This window comes from Sinocyclocheilus rhinocerous, unplaced genomic scaffold (assembly GCF_001515625.1).
Source record: "Sinocyclocheilus rhinocerous isolate Xijiao unplaced genomic scaffold, SAMN03320098_v1.1 scaffold504, whole genome shotgun sequence".
NCBI classification, from domain to species: domain Eukaryota; kingdom Metazoa; phylum Chordata; class Actinopteri; order Cypriniformes; family Cyprinidae; genus Sinocyclocheilus; species Sinocyclocheilus rhinocerous.
This window is the reverse complement of record NW_015645076.1, coordinates 2,076,755-2,099,113: the sequence shown is the minus strand read 5'-3', so window position 1 is coordinate 2,099,113 and position 22,359 is coordinate 2,076,755. Positions and strand designations below refer to the sequence as shown.

General features: G+C 36.2%; 2 protein-coding genes across 8 annotated transcripts in view; one reads left to right on the top strand and one right to left on the bottom strand.

Annotated features, from left to right (window-relative positions):
• The first annotated feature begins 1,920 nt into the window (after nucleotides 1-1,920).
• On the top strand, nucleotides 1,921-15,155 carry LOC107705594 (islet cell autoantigen 1-like). Of its 6 annotated transcripts, none has more exons than XM_016508960.1 (18): nucleotides 1,921-1,989; nucleotides 2,933-2,963; nucleotides 3,547-3,584; nucleotides 3,684-3,855; nucleotides 7,264-7,336; nucleotides 7,626-7,749; nucleotides 8,139-8,337; nucleotides 8,431-8,556; nucleotides 8,661-8,759; nucleotides 8,844-8,929; nucleotides 9,197-9,247; nucleotides 9,587-9,633; nucleotides 9,753-9,821; nucleotides 10,040-10,288; nucleotides 11,477-11,746; nucleotides 11,860-11,958; nucleotides 12,065-12,181; nucleotides 14,034-15,155. In XM_016508960.1, exons 3-17 carry the CDS (start codon nucleotides 3,571-3,573, stop codon nucleotides 12,178-12,180), a joined length of 1,794 nt encoding a protein of 597 aa, XP_016364446.1. In that variant the 5' UTR covers nucleotides 1,921-1,989; nucleotides 2,933-2,963; nucleotides 3,547-3,570; the 3' UTR covers nucleotide 12,181; nucleotides 14,034-15,155. The 6 variants fall into 6 exon arrangements, with proteins under 6 accessions (XP_016364446.1, XP_016364447.1, XP_016364450.1 ...); XM_016508961.1 differs by having other exon boundaries at nucleotides 12,065-12,191; XM_016508964.1 differs by lacking the exon at nucleotides 9,197-9,247 and having other exon boundaries at nucleotides 9,768-9,821.
• Nucleotides 15,156-17,809: 2,654 nt separating this feature from the next.
• Nucleotides 17,810-22,359, bottom strand: part of LOC107705530 (protein FAM117B-like) — a 9,097-nt gene continuing 4,547 nt past the window's right edge. For both annotated transcript variants that reach the window (XM_016508838.1, XM_016508837.1), the window contains 4 exons: nucleotides 21,491-21,634; nucleotides 19,772-19,997; nucleotides 19,549-19,669; nucleotides 17,810-18,318 (listed from right to left, as the gene is read on the bottom strand). In XM_016508838.1, coding sequence (XP_016364324.1) covers nucleotides 18,030-18,318; nucleotides 19,549-19,669; nucleotides 19,772-19,997; nucleotides 21,491-21,634 — 780 coding nt within the window. In that variant the 3' untranslated portion in view covers nucleotides 17,810-18,029. The remainder of the gene's footprint in view (nucleotides 18,319-19,548; nucleotides 19,670-19,771; nucleotides 19,998-21,490; nucleotides 21,635-22,359) is intronic.

Sequence of the window (22,359 nt, the reverse complement as noted above, 5' to 3'; positions counted from 1 at the left end):
ACAGTGATGTCTGGCAAATACAATGGAGCTAATTTGGAGTTAAATCTGCATTTGGCTCTAATTGACTGATAAGATTAATCTGATTCATTATATGTTCATTCTGTCTCACCAGACTCATTAAAAGGGATTACCAATGCAATATACAATGATCTGACTTGAACCTTTGTCAGTAACGAGTTACATCACCATAAAGTTGCAGATAAGTGTTGTGACTGAGGAAGGACCAAGTCATCCATTGTCCTCACCAGCTGGAGGCTAAGAAAATCTTGATTGATAAAAATAGAGAATATATATTAGAGTAAACACACAAACACACTTGAGGTTTCCGCTCTCAATGTGTCTCAGAGGTCCGACAGACTTCAGTGAACAGATGTTTGTCTGCTTATCCAGGTGTGCTTGAGTTTGTTGTTCATCTCTGAATGTTTACTGCTGATTTCTCATCTGAAGCAGTCTATGTCTCCCTGCCTTTTGTTGTTTCAACCAAGGTGAGGTAAGGTGTTGGCATATGCCCGTCTGTGTACATCAAACGTGTGTCTGGGTGTGGATGTGAATGCATATGTGTGAAAAGACTAGGGTATGTGGTATGCGACTTTGGATCAGTTTTTTTCACACTGATAGCGTGCGACTGAGTGTACCAAGTAAAACCGCAGCTTCCTGATTTTTCTCAGTTGTATACCTTGACTTATTTATTATATCAGATGTTATGTAACAAATCTTAAGCTAAAATTTCACACTATGGGGCACCTCAATCATCTCAAATCTGAATCGATTTAAACAATTTTTTACTTTGGACTTTTAAATGAATTATATCAAATTGCTGTTCTTTTTTATATATGTCTTTAACATGTTCTTGCTGTAGCACACATTTAATCTTGTTCCTGTTATATAACAAAATACTTAAGTTGTATGTACCCACTGAGTTACTGTTTTGAAGGTACAAACATTTGAGATGAACGGCATCACTGGTTTCTCTGTGTCAGTGGCGCCATCTTTTGGGCATAAATGTCTATTTGCTACTGCTCCATTCCGTCACATTTAAAAAAATAAAATAAAGATGAACTTTACAAGTGAATTCTATTATATTAATTATTCTATACTATGCATTGTGCTGTGCTGCTTTTGCTGGAAAATAAGCATTTATAAAAGATGGGTAAAACTGTTGTTTAGCTGTCGGCAGCTGCACTCACAGCCTAACCAGCTAAAAAACTAAAACTATATTAAAACAAGCAAACAGACCAGTCGGACCTTGCTGGGAGACCAGTTAAAACCAGCAAGTTGTCATCCTGAGTTCTGTTACATAAACATTTTAAAAATAAAACAATAATAATAAAAAAAACTTTTAACGTGAATTGTGTTGTAATATATTAAACATTCTATCTGCAGGCCTATGCATTAATCTGTACTGTACGCCACTTCTGATGGAAAAGAAGCATCTGAAGTCAGACTAAACTTAAAGATGGGTAAAACTGGTGTTTACCTGCTTGGCAGCTGCACTCTCAGCCTGACCAGCTGAAAAAAAACAAAACAAAAGCCTAAAACTACTACAATTAAAACCAGCAAACATACTAGTCTGACCATGCTGGATGAACTAAGATCAGCAAATCATTATTTTTAAAACAGGGTTATTGTAGCCTACTATATTGTGTATTTACATGAATCCTTTTAGCTGTAACTTTTAATCAAAGCAATTTACAATAGAGTAACACAACCACAAAAGGACTCCTTTTGCTATAAATTGTAGGCCTATTGTATGCTATGTAGTAGTCCTACAATAATTTTTTTCTGTGTCTAATTCCCCATAGGCGCAGTTTCACGTAGCCAATATAGTCTAACTTAAACATTATAACAAAAAGATATGAATATTTTCGTCAATCCATTGAGAACTGTCAGCTTGTGTCTGGGGCTGACTGTTCTTGCGCATGCGCTCTCGCAGCTCACGGGAATGACGTGCGTGAACGTTCCTATCGGTCCTCAAGGCAACGTCAGCGGGTAAGGAAATAAGATGCCCTAATAACAATTAAAACATATACACTCATATTTAACGAATGCACACTGTCATTTATCGGGACCCGAACTGTGGCGGTTTCGAACTGCAGACTGAAGTCGCTGAGTCACATTCGTGTTTAAGTTAAAAGGGTTATTATTACAGGGAAACGCAGCGCGAGCTCGATGACTCCTTGTCTTGTTTGGGATCCGGTAACTCTGCCTTTTTACAATATTTATTCGTTTACCTTCGCAAAGAGTCCTGTATACACTATGAATACATGGTTCAGTCTATTTGCTAAAAACAACGTAGCAGTTGTGTACAACAAAAATGCTTGAAAAATACAAGCAAGTGTGATAAAAGCAAGCAGGCTGCTTGCAACATTGTAACCAGACCCATACTGAGTTGGATGGATGGCCAGGAAGGTGTGATCAGAGAACAGCGTCAGCTCATAAACGCTAGATCTTAACATATCTGCGTATTTTTTGTGGAAAATTTTACTGATTATGGTGTATTTAGTGACAAAATTGTCAAACCACCTTTGAGATGATTTAAACACTACTCACTTAAACACTAGTGATGAGTTGAATAAATGTCAGGACAGGTGTTTGGTTCTTATTATAGTTTCTTTTGACTTTTGGATTTTGTGTTTTAAAAAAAAAAAATTATTTCGATGCGATATGTGTCATTGATTTTTGGTATTTTTGATCGTGAGAGACATGGCAGTCATTGTGAGAGCTAACAGCTGTTACCTCAAAAGAACAAAAAGACAGCAGTTTGCAAAGGGCCTTCCACTCATTTAGTATCAGCACTGAATTTCCTCAAAGCTCAGATTTATTTATAATTCATTTAAATTGTCCAGCAACACTTAATGTTTAAGTTTGAAATAAGTTCATTAATTTTTTATTGTATTTTTTTTCTCATTTTTGACATATTTATTTTGTCCAGTTATTTCAGTGTCTGCTGAATGCCATCGCTAGTAAGTAGTAAAATGTCCTATCTTTTTTTGTCATTATTATTATTATTTTTTTTTTAAAATAAACATAAATTTGGGGTTTGTAAAATTTATTTGATGCTCACCAAAACTGCAGTTATTTGATAAATACAGTAAATCTGTGTTGTTGTGAAAAATTATTAGAGTTTAGTTACATTTAAATCAACTAATTTCTATTTTAATATATATATATATATATATATATATATAATTTATTCCTGTGACGGCAAAATTGAATTTTCAGCATCATTACACCAGTCTTCAGTGTCACATGATCCTTCAGAAATCATTCTATTTGCAGATTTGGTGCTCAAGAAACATTTCTTATTATTATCAATGTTACAAACCGCTATGCAGCTTCATATTTTTTTAGAATTCGTGTCTTTGATTTATTGAAATAAAATCTAATTATGATAATAAATATTTGAAATAATAATTTGTGACATTATAAAAGATCAATTTAATGCTTTCTTGCTGAATAAATATGTTAATTTCTTAAAATAAATAAAACTTACTGAAGTAGTTATTGTGACCTAAGGCATGATACAAATTTCTATCCCATTTGCAGATTTAAGCCACACTTGTTAAGAAGATGGACAGCTATGGGTTTGTATCTTGACTTTGTCCCATGAATGTTACCCCTCCTCGTTTTAAATTCTGAATTTAAAAACATAAATGTCTGAAGAACATGGCATGTTGTTTCAGGTTCTCCAGTGACATGTTCAGTGGCCGAGCAGTTCTGGGGGAGGACAGCTCGGTCATGGCCCGAATGCAGAAGAAGTTCTGGAAGACCAAGCAGGTTCTGATCAAGGCCACAGGGAAGAAGGAAGATGAGCATGTGGTGGCCTCTGACGCAGACCTTGATGCCAAATTGGAGGTATGAGCACCCTTTTAAATGTAGTAAAATGACCTCTTTGAAGTCAGCTGTAGGTGAAACTGTAACGTCACTGGGCCGGGTTTTTCTTTCAATGATTGTGTATGACTCATTCTGTTTTTTTACATTTGAAAGCATATGACTTTTTTTTCCATTTGATGTGTGTGAGCCTGACAATGACTGAAATGACTGAATGAGATGGAAGGAGGTTAATGGAGTACTGTCACATGATGACAGGGAAGAGAGGAGATGAATTGAGCTCTAGATGATGCTGTACTATGATCAACTGTGCTTGATGTTCCCACTGTTTACAGACATCCAGTCCAAATGGCCCTGTCACTGTCTCTGTCTTGACTGCCTTTCTCTTATGTGCACACACACTCAACTGTGCTTCCTTCTCCCATTCTCTCTTTACATAATCAGAGAGTGCATTCCCTATGAATCTGTATGTCTGTTGTTTCACAGCAGTCCAAAACAGATTTAGGAATGATGCACAAAGTCACACATAGGTGACACAAACTCAACCATGCCATGTCAGAAATGAACAAGGTACACTACCGTTTTTAAAAGAAATGAATACTTTCATTCAGCAAGGATGCATCAAATGATCGAAAGTGATAGTAAAGACATTTACAGTATTATAAAAGATTTCTGTTTCAAATAAATGCAGTTACTTTGAACTTTCTAAGAATCCTAAAAAATGTTTTACGGTTTTCACAAAAATATTAATCAACACAACTGTTTTCAACATTGAAAATAGGAAATGTTACCTGAGCACCAAATCAAAATGTAAAATATACAAAAAAAATTTAAAAATTTAGTTTTTCTATATTTTTGGTCAAATAACTGCAGCCTTTTGAGAATAAGAAAAAAGTCATACTAGCCCCAAACTTTTGGACTGTAGTATACCTTTGTACTTTGTATGAGGACATATTTTTGCTACCATATGATACCCAAAGTGATATCATTGTATTTGCTTAAATTATATAAAGTAAAGTGTGTTTTTGTAACAATATCATGCATAAATTCTCCCATCTGACAGATAGCACTGAAATATGTGTCCTGAGACCACACTTTTCAGCACCTTTATTTATAAGTTGACTATGAGATCTCAGCCTTTAACTAGACGGACCTAAAATAAATATTATGAAATAACAGATAAATCAAACAGAAATTTACTATAGGGACATTTTGTCCCAAACCTTTGAAAAAAATTCAAATTCTGTCATCTCAATCTCATGTCATTCCAAACCTGTATGACTTTTGACTTGTAGGTTTGGAATAACATGAGGGGGAGTGAGTGATGATGACAGAAATGTCATTTTTGGGTGAACTATCCCTTTAAGTATTTGAGGCATTAGTAGCCCAAGCCTTCGTTTTGTTTTGATGTTGCACTCTAGGTTTCAGGATCTGAATTCATAAACAGTGATTTTATTGAGCCTGGATTTATTTGAACATGAAACTCGACATGAAATGCACTGGCGCAGGGAAACTCTGGAGGTCAAATACAAAGCCTGGAAGTGTTGTATTTGGGTGGTTGTATGTGTGAGAGATAATCTACTTTACATTAGATGACATTTGGTTAGTAGTTAGCTTTTATAAAAGAAAGTAGCTGATTACTTGGAATCAAGACCTAATGAAAATCCATAGACCACTCACGGTTTAAGGAAGTATGTGTGTGTTTGCTTATGTGTGCTTGTCTAATCTTGCCCTGCCTCGGGCTGTTACACTTAAGCATATCCTGGTTTACTGGTCATTAGACAGTTTCCAATGTGGAGGAGAGCAAAAGACAGGCCACCGTAAGCCCCCCGGCTGCTTGCTTAATGAACAGGTGTATCCATGTTCTTTCTCCTTTGAGCCACAGCTGCCATTATGATCATATGAATTGGCTTTTAGACCGTTTGGAAACAAAGCTCTGTTTCCTCTTAACTTGAAAACAATAATGCATCATCCTTATGGTGCGAAATGATGGAATTTTATATTGGTAAATTCAATAACCGTGTTTATTTAGGAGAGCCTGTTGTACAAACCAGGTTCCTGAGGGTGTTGTTCTTGCATGTTTGTCAGGCCTGTGCTCAGAGTTAAACAGTAACCTGAATGCAGAGCTCACCTGCAGGGGTCACACCTTCATCAGCACACATGGACCTTAGTCTGGCTGGATGCCGTATTTAATTTGATGCACATGAATATACTGTATTAATACAAAAAATGACCCCAGTAATAGATTTCACCAATAATTTTGGCCACTTTCCTGAAATAAGATTTTTTTTTCCCCCCAGACTACGATTATTTGAATACTTTCTTTACAGACCTGCTTAAATACAGCAGTTGCGAAGGCTTAAGGCTGATAACCGGAAAGTTGCTGGTGTGAGCCATGAACTATCACCATTGTGCCCTGTAATAAGTATAATGCAGGTCGCTGTGGATGACAGCATCTGTTAAATTACCATCTGTTTGGGTTCGGTAAGATTTTCAGCTTTGAATCTTGTGCTCACCAAGGCTGCATTTATTTAATCAAAAATACAGTAAAACCAGTAAGATTATGAAATATTATTTCAATGTAACATAACTATTTTCTATATTAATATAAAAATTTCATAGATTTTAAAATTTATTTCTGTGATGGTAAGTTGAATCTTCAGCAGCCATTACTTGCTGATTTTCTGCATATCGTAACAATCATAACAATCATTTGTTATTATCATTGTTGAAAACAGAAAATAGAAAGTTCAAAAGAACAGCATTTATTTGAAATAATGTAACATTATGAATGTCTTTGCTATAACCTTTGATTAATTTAATGCATCCTGGCTGAATAAAAGTATAAAAAATAAAGCAAACAAAAAAAAATTATTGACCCCAAACTTGAATGGTTGTGTGCCTACTGCTATTCTGAAGGTTTTAGAATGCAAGTTCTAAAATATTTTCTATAGCCCAGTGTTTTCATCCCACTGTTAAATGCTGGAAATGAGTCCTGTTCCTATATTTAGCTTCTCACAAGCTCTTGAAACTCTCTCTAGAACAAAGGCAGCTCAACCAGAATGAGTCATTTATATTATTTGTCATTTCTGTGAGTTACTTCTTCCAGGTAGAGCACAAGTGTACACATTCTCCTGCTCGCTTGCTCGACTGTCAGGGACTTAACATCCTTTGTTGCCATGACAGCGAGACAGGAAAGGCAATTTTTTTTGTGTTCTAATGTGTCTGTTTTTTTCTTCCTTTTTTTGGAGACGTTTGTGTGGGTGACCAAATGTTCCGTCTGAGTATATAGATGCTAAAGGAAATGAAAGTATCAGAGATATTTTGGCGTGTTGCAACAAAATCAGAAATGCTGCTTCTGTAATAAAAAACTAAAATAATAAACTATCAAATGCATTTGTTAATGATAATGTGTGTTCTGGTTTCCTCCAGTTTTTCCGTTCAGTCCAGAGCACTTGCACAGAACTCCTGAAAGTGATTGAGAAATACCAGCAAAGAATCACACGTGAGTGAGGAACATGATCTTCCACCCTCTTTGTGTGCGCAAACACAAAGAGTCTTGTTCAGCTTGTTTTGAAAGCCTTTGCATGCAGTGGCATACATATTCTTAGTTTACATGATGAATACTGTTATTGAGACAAAAGTCAATTTTAAGCATAACTCTGTGTGTTTTTGTGGTTCTCATAATTGATAGCTTTCAACACATATAATCAACCCACTTATTGTTTCTAATGCTATGAGTTACTGTTGTGGTAATAACCCTGTTTTTGCCTCCTGTGACCTCCTCTCTTCAGACCTCTCTCAAGAGGAGAATGAGCTCGGACTGTTCTTGCGCTTCCAGGCAGAGCATGATAAAACAAAAGCAGGCAGTATGATGGGTGCCACCAGTAAAGCTCTCTGCTGTTCTGCCAAGCAAAGGTACGCACTCACCTACAAATATGAACAAATCAGGACTTCAGGTCATTAATGCAGTTAATTTCATGATGGTTAATATGTGCATATGTCATTATTAATATATCTCAGTTAGGGAATGGTCATGATGGTTTATTAATCAACTAGTCATCCAAAAACTGAGCAGTTAGTTCAGGGTCAGTGGAACCTGAGACAAGCCTTATTAGGCAGTTGATCATGCAACCTACATTTTTGTTATTGAAAATCCCTAGTTTCACACTAAAGACGCACTAATTAGGAAACCCATAATCTTGGATGTAACTTCTCTATCCTTGCATGCTACTCTCACTCAACAATCATCGGTAATTAATGATTAAGTCATTGGCAACTATTTCTCTGACCTCTGTCATGTCCAGGTTGGCTCTGTGTGCCCCTCTCCATCGTTTCGAACAGGAAGTGGAGACGTTCCGGAGGAGAGCCATCGCAGACACCCTGCTGACCGTGAGCCGGATGGAGAAAGCACGGACTGAGTACCGTGGAGCTCTGCTCTGGATGAAGGATGTCTCACAGGAACTGGACCCAGATACTTATAAACAACTGGAGAAATTTCGCAAGGTCAGACTATGCAAAGCGAGCAATCAAAGGGGGGACTAGCATCTGTATACATAGAGGTTCGAGTGTCTGCTATATGTGTGTGTTTGCGAACAGGTTCAGGCCCAGGTTAGAGGAACAAAAGGGCATTTTGATAAGCTGAAGAATGACGTGTGTCAGAAAGTGGATATGCTGGGTGCCAGTCGCTGCAACATGCTTTCACATTCCTTATGTACTTACCAGGTAAAAATGTGTAACACTTATTTCCTTCCACCTGTTATTGCTTATTAAACCCGTTTCACTCTTATTTCTGAAACCTTTTCTTATCCTGTATTGTTTTTCTGTAGACAACGCTTTTACAGTACTGGGAGAAGACTGCACATGTGATGTCTGGAATCCATGAGGCCTTCAAAGGATATGTACCCTACCAGTTCACTACCCTCAAAGTAGGTGTCCATGCACAAATGCCAAAAAGTAAACCGTTGTCATGAGATTTAAGCTCTCATTTGACTACATTTGACTCATTACAGGAATTGAGGGACCCACTGGACCAGATTGTCTCCGCACAAGCAGCAGAGGACAGCAAAGACGAGGACAAGAAGACACATCCAGACAAGTGAGAACACAGTTAGACATGGGCATGGTTTGACCATGAACCAGCCATTTTGCCATTTTCAGCTTTATGTACATATGTGTGCAATATACATCACGTGGTCAGTGAATCTCACACAGACAAATCTAGAAGTCTCGGTTTTCTTCCTTATTCATTCTTTGTCATCAACAAAACCTACCTTTCCCCTTGAAGGCCCCCTGCTTGCCTCTCATTGTCAGATCTCTCATTCACTCTTTTTCCTCATTCCCTGCAACCCTCTGTCTCCCTCAGAATGGGTCTCTTCAGGCGAGAGGCCTTTTTGAAGGCTCTGGTTACTGATCTGTGAGTGGAACATTGTAATTCTATTAGAAACTCCTGCAACTTTTGTGAAGGAAACACTGTTTAAAGTTCCACTGTCATGAAACCGTGTATTTATTTCTGTGCCATCTGTGACATGCTGTTGTACGATACCGTGTCGACCGTTAGACCCTCACTCGCTTCCTAGAAATATCACTGTGACTCACTCCAATTTGTCAATTTAGATCTAATTCAAGGTGTTTTGTAAATCTGATACGGTGTCATAGTAATGTGAATCACCTCTTCTCATCTTAGAAAACTGCATCCATTTAGTCATGCATCATTGTGTCAGTTTAATTTGGTGTTTGTATGTTTATGTTTCAGTCTTGTTTCACTTGAAGATGAACAGCTGGATGAATCATCCGATACTGGTATGTTCAGCTTTTAAAGCACATTTTGGGAACACACCCAGTCCAACTACAGTCCAACTAATGATTGTCTACTGGCTCAAGTTTCTTTAAAAGATGCTCTTTCTTTCTGTTGTTAACAGTTTCTACTCGTGCAGTAGATGGACAGAGTAGAGGATCTGACAGTTCTTTGTGTGCCAGTCTGGACTCTGGTAAGTTGTGTGTTTGTGTGCATATGCATAGTTGCATACTTGGCCTTGCACCACAACTCATTGCTACTAATCAACTAGTCATCGAGAAATGTAGTCGAACTAGATAGAACTAATCAACTTTTTGTATAGTCAGAGCAACTCCTAGTTTGTTTGAGCAGCTTTTATTTACAGTATGCCTTTTTGTATCTCTCATCTTCATTTCCACCCCTGTACTGCAGTGTTGAATGAACAATTAGGCCCCATTGGTGGAGCTAGCACAGATGACGACCTCTTATTATTGACCCCTGAGCCTGGCCCGATCCCTTCTCTCACTTCAACCTTGATCCCAACCCTACACCCATCCATGTCCGTTATGCAGCCTCAGATACCGCAGGAGGCCTCAATGCCTCCTGCTATTCAGTGGGGCGTAGGCGTCTCACATGAGGAAATGCAAGATGCCTTACCCAGCAGTCTTCCACCTAAAATAGGTATAAATGCTTGACTGGGCATCTCTTCAATGCCCAGGCTCCCTTAGCGCCTGTTCTTACTCTCTAAAATCAATCTTAAACCCCCCTTCAGATGTGCTTTAACACCTTGATGTATCAGTTAGGTTCCATAAGAATTATTCAGAAACTTTTTTATGCATACAGTTAGATTCCCTTCTCCACTGTAAAACTCTCCAGGTGTTTCTGACCCTGTCTCTGTAAAACTTGTAAAAAGCATTTCTAAAAACTGTACTTTCCTCAAGGTTACTTTCTTTGACTTTTCCCCCATCTTTTTATGCTCTGTTTGATTTTTATGGTCCTGGAAGATTTTGGGGATTTCTTTTTCATATTTTTGAAACTTAAATTGACTGATTTGCTTTAAATTGGTGATGAGCTAATATTTCTGTTAATGTTTATGCTCTTATGTTTTGATTATGCAACCATGTGTTTCTTGAAGCCTCTCTCTGATCCTTTTTACTGCCACTTCTACTACACTGCAAAAAAATGTCTTCCTCCATATTTTTGTAAAGCAAAATAACATGAGATAGCCTTATTTACATAAAGAAAATGCATCAAAATTAAGTGAGCTTAAGCTAAAAACAGACATTGGGGTAAGAAAAATAGATTTGTTTTTTCCTTTGAATTAAGTTTAGAAGAATTTTTATTCTCTTGTTTAAAGCTTAAACTCACTTAATTTAGATACTTTTATCACACCTAATATCTGATGTCATTTCACTTCTCAAGATATCAAGTCTTTTGATAAATTTATCAAAATAATGTCAGTTTAGGCCATTGTGGCAAGAAAAATAAATACATTTGTTTTTCCATTGAATAAAGTTTGTTTTTCTGACACCACTGGCAGATTTTTTTTTCTTGTTTTAAGATTAAACTCACTTCATTTTGATACATTTTAAGTGAGTTTAAGCTTTTAATCAACAATTCAATTTAATTAACTTAATTTTAATTAACTTTTTTTGATTGAAATTTTGATAAATTTTTCAGAAAACAAGACTTAATATCATATATAGTTTGCCTTCCAAAGTAAGTGTTTGTTGATTAAAGTAAATTGAAGTAAATGTTTCTTGATTAAAGAATGTTTAGATATTTGTACCAGAAAACAAGACAACAGTCCTGAGGGAGCAATTCACTTTTTGCGGTGTAAAAAGCCTCATTATCTTATTTTTATTGTAGTAGGCAGGGACCTGTTGTCTGAGGCTCTAGACTCTGCGGGGGTGAAAGAAGAGGAGGGAGAGAGAGGTGACCTGGCCTTCCTGCAGGATCTGCTGAGTCCTGGGGCTGCGGGTGGCGCTAGTGAGTTCAGTAAGGCATGGCAGGATGCTTTCGGCTGTTTTGAGGCCCCTCTTGCTCCTGTTGCTGCTGCTTCACCACAAGCAGGAACGGCAAACACACCCACTGGCTTCCTGCCATCACAACTCCTGGACCATAGCCTCAGTACCACAGGTTTGCCCTCTACTGGCTGGAGGAATGAACAGCACAGTTTCGTTGTGCTACTATTCAGTGCAGTCAATGCAATGTTCATATTCATTTTCTTTCTGTTGTTCATATTTATTCAGGATGGGCGACTCCACCTATGTTTCAAGCCCCGCCCCTCCAGCCACCTTCCAGTGGAGGACAGCCTACCCAGAATAGTCCAAACTCTTCTACCAGTAGTGGTGGGAGTTTTATATGACATGTCAAAAATTACAGATGGATATGGACAATCTCAGATGCTCTTTTTCTACTGTTTCTGTTGTGATTCGTCTCTCTGTGTCTTTTTAGCACCTAAAGGAAGGTCCAGGGACATGTCTGCCTGGTTTAACCTCTTTGCAGATCTGGACCCTCTGTCTAACCCAGATGCTATTGGGCGCAGTGATCAGGAGTTCCTCAATGCCTGAGGTGTGTTTTTGTGAGTTTGTATATATTTATCATTGACAAATAATTCCCAGGTTTATAGAAATGTACCGTTTATTTTGGTTTCAGTGTTGATACTGTTAAGTAAAACTATTAAATGTGACCCGTGCTGGCAAAATGAGTCGGAATGCGCACGGGCTAATTTTGAGCTACAGGCAAAAACAGTGAAAATTTTCGATTTTGAGGTTTTTACAAAAATTAGTTAATTAAGCCCTCGTATAGCAATCCCAATGCTCCAAATAATAATTTTAGATGTTTAATTACCTTTATTTGTACGTTTTCTGAGAGGGGTACCTTTTCTCCGCTCGCTTCTCGACTGTCATCCGAAGGCGCTTCCGACTGCGCGATCCCAATAAATATACACAGAATTACAGTATTTAAGTATTCACACAAACATAATCTGTTATGTCTTAAGTGAACGTTTGGGGAACTGTTGGGGAAAAACATCTGATGTGTAACATTATATTAGATCCGTGCATTACAGTAGGTATTAATATATTGGACGTCTGTCTCATTAATGATACTCTAACAATAAAAGAAAAGAGCGAATCACTCGCTGCTCTTGATTGAACTGCTTTTGTAGTTTTAATAATCAATTTATTTGTAATGAACACACTAAAGGGATTTTTACATTTGATTATTTGTTTTTCTTGAATGCTTCTGTTTAGATGTAAAATGAAAAAGGTAATTCACTATTTGTTTTTTTTCTTATATTTTTTTTGCATCTATTCTTATTTATAATAACAGATAAAATAAAAATATAGCTACATTGTACGGAGCCCCGCACATGGCATGCAGGAAAAAAATAGTAGGCTAAATCATGTGCACGATTTACTATTTCGTTCCCTCGATTTATAAATTGTGCTCACAATTTACTAATTCGTTCCCTCAATTTGCTAAGTCGTGCACACGATTTATAAATCGAGAGAACGAATTAGTAAATGTGCACGATTTAGCAAATTTAGGGAACGAAATAGTAATCGTGTGCACGTTTTAGTACATCGATAGAACGAATTAGTAAATTGTGCGCACGATTTAGCAAATCGAGGGAACGAAATAATAATCGTGTGCAGGTTTTAGTACATCAAGGGAACGAATTAGTAAATCGTGTGCACGATTTATTTATTTTTTCTTGCATGACGTGTGCGGGGCTCCGTAATATTGTGGAGGAAAATCCCAACATACTCATGAGGAACTTCAGGGACTGTTGCATTTTGGTTGCAAGTACAAGATTTTGATTTGATAGAAGTTTTTCCGATCATTTTTGTTAAAATATTTTTATTTATTTTGCCAACTACTTTTTCAGTGCTGCTTTTTTCTTCATTATGAGGACAGTTGTAGTACTCTAACACCGTGACAGCGCCGCAGCAGCTAAAGTCTGTCTACACTGGACGCGACAAAGCGACCGTTAAAAATCATTTGAAATTTGTGTCAATACGTCATAAATAAAACGCAGCAGCAGTTTTCTGTCTGGGATTTGTCGTGTCGATTCAGTGTAGACAGCATCACTGATTATAATGAGTTCTATTGTATTTTGTCGCGCCGCGCAAGCTCGCGTCCTGTGTAGACACGGTGTAACATTTTTTATTTAGCCTGCATGCTCTTCAAAAAATGATAAAGGAATTTGAGTTCAAAAATGAAAAATATGCTCATCATAGAAGCACGTTGTATGTGTGAATTGCAGTTTTAATGTATTTTGAATATTAGATTCATTCATGTGTCTACTCATACAATGCTCCATGTTTCAGTTGTAAATATGGCTTTACTTATCATGAGTAATCTTGTGTTGCAAAAATGAGATTGTGCATGTCACAATGCAGCCTTTTACCTCTCTCAGTGAAGGATGGTATGGAGCTGATCGCTTCCCAAATATTCTTTGCCGGAAAGGAGTGCATATCCCAAGCCTTTATTCGGAGCTGGAACACTACCTCTCCTGAAACCGTTCAACCTGAGCCAAGGAAGCATCCAGAAATCTCTATCCATATCCAACACTGAAAGGTTTCTGAGATATGGGAATGTCTCTCTTTTCTCCATTCTTTCATTGTGTGCGTGAATTTACTGTATGTTCATTAGGTCAGGACACCGAAGGGTAAAATGTTGAAGACTTCATCTCTATATCACTATAGTGTTGTTACCTGAGAGTAAAGTATCAGTTACTTTCTGAAGTGCACATGTTTAAAGGGACTTGAAGGGGAGAATTTGCCCGTCTTGTATGTGGGGGGGCTTAGGACTTAGGACCAAAAAAAAGAATAAACCTGCGTAAGTGTGTGTATATCAGTATGCTTTGTACAACAGGGGAGTTTTAAAGTCCAGAAACAGGGTTACAGATTTATAACACCTATTATAGATTATAGACTGTATTTTTAATCAAGATTGATACCCAAAATGTGTGAAGTTGCGTGTAAATAACAAAAAATATTTTTGGAGTCTCTTTCACTGGATTAGTTAAACCCTAAATGATCAAGTAAATGAAATTATTTATTAATATAATAAAAGTGTTACTGTAAACTACATATGCAAGTCGTGTGCTGTGCCATTAGTTTGGTTGGAATGAGGTCGTCACATTTTAATGAAACTAATCATAGGTGATGCATCTTGTTTTCAGTGACAAAAATGCTGAAACACTCTCACGCAGAGAAATAACTTCTCCCAAATGATCTTCACTGTCACACTGTGATGCAAAACACTGGAATGCGTTTGTGAACATGTTTTTGTATGTGATTTTATTTCATATGTCACCTTTAGCACAGAATTACATAAATATCCTACTTTAGAAAACGTTACATTTTATCCCAGATTATCATGTTTGGATTCATCAGGAGTGACTATGAAATTATGACCAAATGTTTTTTTTGTTGTTTTTTTTGCATTAAAGAAATGCACTAAACTGTCTCTGAGTCCAATCTCGGATTGTTCTAGAACAGTGTTTCTCAACCCTGGTCCTGGGTGCCCCCCAACCCTGCACATTTTGTGTGTCTCCCTAATCAAACACACCTGATTCAACTCATTAGAAGTAACTCCAGGACCTGAAATGGGTGTGTCAGATAAGGGAGACATACAAAATGAGCAGTGTTGGGGGGCGCCCAGGACCAGGGTTGAGAAAGCAAATGTGCTGTTCTAGAATGTATGTTGTCTGCTTTATGCATAGACATATTCATTGGTCTGAATAGCTTTGTCTAGCTGTCTAGCTGTACATTTCGCACAGGATTTCACTCCATATTCAGTGGAGCGCATCTTTTTGTCTTTGAGTGGTTTAACATTTTGAAGTGTCACTTTATGTATTAGAGAAATGTTGTGTTTGGAACTACATGTTAAGATGTTATTATATGACTTGTTTTTTTTTTTTTTTTACTTTGAAAGAAAAAGAATGTACACCACACCATTCTCAGCTGCTTTCATCTGTTTATTTTATGCAACTTTGCCTTTTGTTTCAGTTAAATGATGGAAACTGGACTGAGATCTTGCATCTGAGAGCAAATAAATTTGAGTAGAATTCTGTTTCTGATTGTTATTTCTCTCATTATTGGTCAATATAATCAGTTCTCATATGGCAAAATTTTTATTTTTATTTTATCCTTTCAAGAAAACAGTTACACCCATCTTGAAGTTTATTCACAGAAAGAAAAAATCTTATCTTTTTTTTTGAAAAACAGGCACCTATCTAATTTACACACGTCTCTATTTCAATTCAGTATTAAGGCAATTACATACATTTTGTTCAGGATTGCCCATTTTCTTTCAACTTTTTTTTTCTTTTTGTAAGAAAGGAAGATTTACGGCATGATTAATGGCATATTTCACAGTATAAAGATGCTACAGTTCAAATCAGTACATTTTCAGTTCACTATTAGCTAAAGCCATGCCTCCTTTGAAATTATTTGCATCCCTTTTCTCGCTGATATTCTTTCATATCCAGTGTATTCTGATAGTCTGCTCCATTTTCCTTCACGCTATTGAAATTACAGTAATGACACCTTTCAGTTGAACTAATCTTTAAATTTAGCAACAAAACTGAAAAGTGCATCATAATCATAATACTGTCCAGTGCATTTGATCGATGTCTCCTCCTAATCCGTGTTCAGGCTGCTCGTGTACCATCAAAACCTCCTCTCACCAGCAAATCACATTAAGCACATACAGGTTACGTATATGGGGAAGGGCTCTATACATTTAAGGGTGCCAGACTGGATGTAGGGGTCAGACGATGATAGAAAAAAGACTGTAAGCAAATGGGGTCCTACAGACAGGTGGGAGTCGGGCACATTTGTTAGTCCTCCTCAAATCTGCTACAACATTTCTGGTTACTCCAGCACTATTCAAACTGCATTTAAACTATAAGCTAGCAAAACTGACCTAAAACCTCAATTTCTCTAGTAAATCAAATCACTTACATGTACACTACAGGTCAAAAGTTTGGAACGGTTAAGATTTTGAATGCTTTTGAAAGCAGTGTCTTATGCTCACTGTTGCATTATGTGATTAAAAATACAGTAAAAACAGCAGTCTTGTGAAATAACATTACAATTTTTAATGTGTTTAATAAAAAAAGCAAAAAATCCTGTGATAGCAAAGCTAAATTTTCAGTGGCCATTACTGCAGTCTTCAGTGTCATGTCATTGTATAGAAATCATTCTAATCAAAGACTATAGAAAACTTAAAGGGACTTTGTTCTAATATGCTGATTTGGTGATTATTTTTTTATCAGTTATTACTGGTACTCAATTATTATTAATAGTTTTTAATGTTATCAAAGTTGGTAACAATTTTTGCTTAATATTTTTGTGGAAATCATGATAAATTGTTTTCAGGATTCTTCAATTAATTAAATGTTTTTTTTTCTTCGTTTGTACCATTATACATTTCTTTAGTCACTTTTGATACATTTAATGCATCCTTGCTAAATAAAAGTATTATTATTACTTTAAAATCTTACTCAACCTACATTTTTTAATGGTCATGTATAACGATTTCCATTTTCCACAAAAATATTAAGCAGCAAAAACAGTTTTCAACATCAATAGTAATCAAAAATGTTTCCTGAGCATCAAATCAGTATTATTTCTGAAAAATTCAGCTTTGCTATCACAGGAATAAATTACATTTTAAAATAGATTAAAACAGAAAACATTTCTTTTAAACTGTAATAATATTTCACAATTTTGCTGTTTTTACTGTATTTTTTATCAATTGGTGAGCATAAGAGACTTCTTTCAAAAACATTTAAAAAAATCTGAATTATTCCAAACTTTTGTGTAGGTTAAAGGATGCAGCTATACATAAGAAAATTCAAAGGCTTTATGGTAAAATGCAATAAAAAAATTCAGCTTTGCTATCACAGGAATAAATTACATTTTAAAATAGATTAAAACAGAAAACATTTCTTTTAAACTGTAATAATATTTCACAATTTTGCTGTTTTTACTGTATTTTTTATCAATTGGTGAGCATAAGAGACTTCTTTCAAAAACATTTAAAAAATCTGAATTATTCCAAACTTTTGTGTAGGTTAAAGGATGCAGCTAGACATAAGAAAATTCAAAGGCTTTATGGTAAAATGCAATAAATCGTTGAGTAAAAAGTAAAAAGCAGTGCAATACTAAAAATGTTTCCTTTAAAAAAAAACCTCCTTTCAATCCTCCTTTTACAAGTAATACCATTACCCTTAGATAATCAAAAAAAAAAAAAACCTCATATTCAAGTTTCAGACAGATATCGCTTGGAGCTGTTCAGAACCGGTTCTAAAATCCTAACAAAGCTCTGACTCTATCAGATGATACAGGAGTGTGGGAAAAATGGCATCTCTGTTCATCAGCTGAGGTTCTTCTGTTCAGTTTTAACCCTCTGGCTCCTCAAGATGTCGTGGGAGACATGGTGACTGACGTCCACGGGACAGGACAGGACCCATGGAGGGGGACAGGCTCCTTACCGCAACCCCACCCAGAGGCACCAAGGAGGGGGAGATGCTGCGGTATCCCACCCCGCTACGGAAGTTCAGCTCCTGGGTGGGCAGCAGAGGCTTCAAGATGCTCACCAGGCAGAAAGCAGAGCCGCTCTTGGGAATGAAGTTCACCTTGTTTCTGTCTGGGCAGAGATATGGAGGAATCTCCTGGAGAGGCCTTGGCCTGGAACAAAAGATGGAAAGACCAGGTCATGGCACTTTCGTGAGAATGTATCTTTCATGCTGATAAGAATATGAATGTGACACATTTCATTTTTATGTGAGGAAACCTTTATTACAAAATAACCAAGTCTTGACATTTTCTACGCATGGAGTACAAATGGGTGTACCATTACTTTTTTCAGTCCAAGGTCTCATCTCAGCGGTTCTTTTATTCAATCTTTAAACGTCTGTTGTACACAGATTGCAATATTGATTATGTTTGTCAAGCTCAACCATTCAGCTTTGTTGCAGCGTTCAGCCACATAAGAAAAAAAAAAACATGCTTTGATGAATCAGAATTATGACATACTCATAAATATGAAAAAAAAATTTTTTTTAATTGAGATAAAAACTTAATTATGACATAATAAATGCTATAAAAAGTCATAATTATGAGATAAAAAGAAAATTATGACAAAATTTACATTGAAATAAGTCAATTATGACAAAAATGTAAATTTTTTGTCATAATTTTGACTTTTTTGTCACAACTATGACTAATCTCATAATTATGACAATGACTAAGACTTCTCATCATTTTGACTTTTTTCACAATTATGATTTTCTCTAATAATTATGTATTATTATGTCATAATTTTAACTTTCATCTCATATTTATGATTTAGTATGTTATAATTTTGACTTTTAATGTCATAAATTATGATTTACCAAAGCAAGGTGAAACTTGGCTTCCATTTCGAGAAACATGATCAAACAAATATTTGCTTTTAATTTATGGGAAATTTTATTAGTGACTACAAACATTTGATTCCATCCAAACTAGCTCCTCCATAATTACTGTAATTATAGCTGAATCTACAACCCCGTTACCTCATTTTCTTAAATATAATTGATTTCTAAATTGATTTTAATTTATTTAATATCTTCTGTTTATTTATTTTTGCATTTTTTGAACATAACAAAATCGCTCATTTTTTAACTGTATTCAAAACAAATTTTGGTAATAGGGTTGAAAAATACTAACATCATTTGAAATAAATACAAAATAAAACAGATGAGTTGGACAAATGACATTTTCTAAAAGTACAGCACCACCTTCAACTGAATCTGTGTTGAAAATGAAGAAACACTGATTTAATTTTAGAGTTTCAAACCCTATTTTATACTTTATTCATGGGTAAAAGACCTTACTCCAACGAACAGGCAAAATGTCTACAAAGCGCTTACTTACTGGATTTCTTCAAAAGCTTTAACTCTCTCACAGCCCTCCGGAGGCTCACGTTTGAACATATAGCTGTTGTTGGGCTTTGGAGAGGAAGCATATTTGGGCAGAGGGGACCAAGGTCCCAGGTCTAAGACAGAAAAAGGAATATTTATGATTCAAATAGTTCGATTTTAGGTTATTGTGTGATGATGATGATGATGATGATGATGGTGATGCGTGTGCTTCTGACCTCTTTCTTTGCTCTCGTTTAGCGTGTCATCGAGCGGGCTGTTTCCCACTGTGTCGTTGAGGATGCTGAGGTACGAGGGTGAGACAGAGTCAGCCCGGCTGCTGCTGTTGCTACGGTTACTGCCGAGCCCGCCGTTGGAGGGCGTCTGTGTGTCAATACTGCGTGTGCTGCTGCTGCGCTGGGGGAGGGGAGGGGGCGCACGGTGCCCATCAGGAACGTCCTGAGGCTAAAACACATATGCACATTTGCTTAATTAGGATGTGTAGGACAAAAGCAATTCTTTTCACTGGATTCCACTAAACATCACATTAGTATTGATTGTGCACTGATCCCTATCCACCTTTTTCCTAATGAGGATGCTGCTTTTTAAATTATGGGAGGCACTTCTGGTTTGGAGAAGTACTGTTCAAAATCATTTCAAATCATAAGGTTGTGCTACAAACCATCTATATCCATCAGTCTGACTAAATGAGATGTACATTTTCCTTCATGTTCTATTTTCACACATCAGGAGAATAACATGATGCTTATTTTTAATCTGACAGGGTATAAGCTCTTTTTTCTCCTGATTATTATTTCCTTTGTATTCCACTGTAACTATACGAGGAAAAAAAACCCCAATAAAAAACAACAACAACATAATACTGTCCCCCTACATGATATATCCCATGAATAATTCACTGGAATGCACCAAAAAATTTCTTGTTTTTCTCCCCAAATCCTTACGTTTCTTTCCAATTTTTTTCTCTCTCACATGGATGCTTTAAAATGTAATTGTATCCCCATTAAAAGTGTTTACTGGATTGTTTGTAAAGCAAGTAAATATAATAATTATTAATTATCAATTTGAAATATTATCACTCAATATTCCAGTTAATGAACATTTTTGATTAAGGCAATTTATGCTACATAATACAGACATACAGTATATTACTACAGTGCTATTTAACAAATCTGTAATATTGCTGCGGAAATAATCAAGCTTTTGGGGTTATTCATGGTCTGTTCGGTTGTAGTAATTTGATAATAATTTTACATTTTTTTACATTTTTAAATTTCCTTTTAACGATCGATGGTTGAAGGGTGAGTAGAATAATGTCACCTTGATATGAATAAATAAATAAAAGAATCAACTAAACAATTACACTTGCAACAATTACATTCAGAGAAAGTACATTCTTTGTGCCCAAAATGAGCCTAAAATGTGAATATTTTAAAGATAGGAAAGATCTGTTTCCAAAAGCACAAACATAAAATAACATTTGAAAAGTTAAAAAGTAGTAATTACTGTATACATACACAATACAATTACAAAATGTTAAAACTATAGTTTTATTTATCATATGTTCTCATGTCTATTTTGTTTTCATTTTTATAATGTGTTTTTGTAAAGTCATAATTTGTGTTATAATACTGTTTTGATCTGTTTGCTATTTGCAGTTGTTATATTTACTATTTTTCATAGTGTGAACTATATTAGAACCAGTTTGACCCACAAGAATCCTAATTATTAATTATAATAATAGTATATGGAACCCACGCACAATTAAAAAAAAAAAACTTTTAAAAAACCATACAAAAATGTATTGTCCCCATTTTTAAATTCATAGATATTCATATTAATATACTTTGACCACTTAACTAGGAAAAGTCCCTGGTTTCCATTTCAGAAATCTTACTCTATAGTTGTTGAAAAAATAGTTGTTGAGATGCACTCACTACTATGATCTCATCTCGTTCCACAGTGTCCCGTATGATGATGCGTTCAATCTCCTGGTTGAGCCCCTCTATGCTGTTCCGAAATCTGGGAGGTGTGGACTTAGAGATGGGGATGGGAATCAGGATGGTTTTGGGCATCTGAGACTGAGAGTGAAAAAGAAGAAAAGGTACAACACTTCTTTAGAAATGTGTGTACGGGTATGTGTGTCGAGTACACAAACATTGCCCCTGCAGGGGAAACCAGCCTTCTGTGTAATCCTGTTAGAACGACGCCCACACATTCACAATCTCTACAGTCTCTCCACTGCCAAAAATCAAACATTCTGCCAGGCTAAGCTCCATCATTATACACAAGCCACTGACTACAGAGAGCATTACCATTGAGAGCCCATTACTGCTGAGCTTGAGGGTACTTATTTTGAGTATGGTGTAATGTAAGAGCTCTTTCTCAATCTTTTCTTCATGCTCTCATGATCTTCTCCATTATGGTTTTGGATAGCCAGACTTTTGCCTTTTTTCCTTTCTCTGTTTGTCGCATTACTCAAAAACGAGTCCTCTTGGTTTTTGAGATGTATTGACAAAATCATTAAAGGGATACTCCACCCCAAAATGAAAATTTTGTCATTAATCACTTACCCCCATGTTGTTCCAAACCCGTAAAAGCTTTGTTCGTCTTCGGAACACAATTTAAAGATATTTTGGATGAAAACTGGGAGGCTTGTGACTGTCCGATTGACTGCCAAGTAAATTACACTGTCAAAGTCCAGAAAAGTATGAAAGACATCGTCAAAATTGTCCATCTGCCATCAGTGATTCAATCTGAATTTCATGAAGCGACGAGAATACTTTTTGTGTGCAAAGAAAACAAA

What these genes read in the sequence shown, in the direction of transcription:
- LOC107705594 (XM_016508960.1), top strand. An exon ending in AAGGCTCTGGTTACTGATCT is followed by an intron (nt 9,248 to 9,586) that starts GTGAGTGGAACA and finishes TTTATGTTTCAG; the next exon opens with TCTTGTTTCACTTGAAGATG. An exon ending in GGATGAATCATCCGATACTG is followed by an intron (nt 9,634 to 9,752) that starts GTATGTTCAGCT and finishes TGTTGTTAACAG; the next exon opens with TTTCTACTCGTGCAGTAGAT.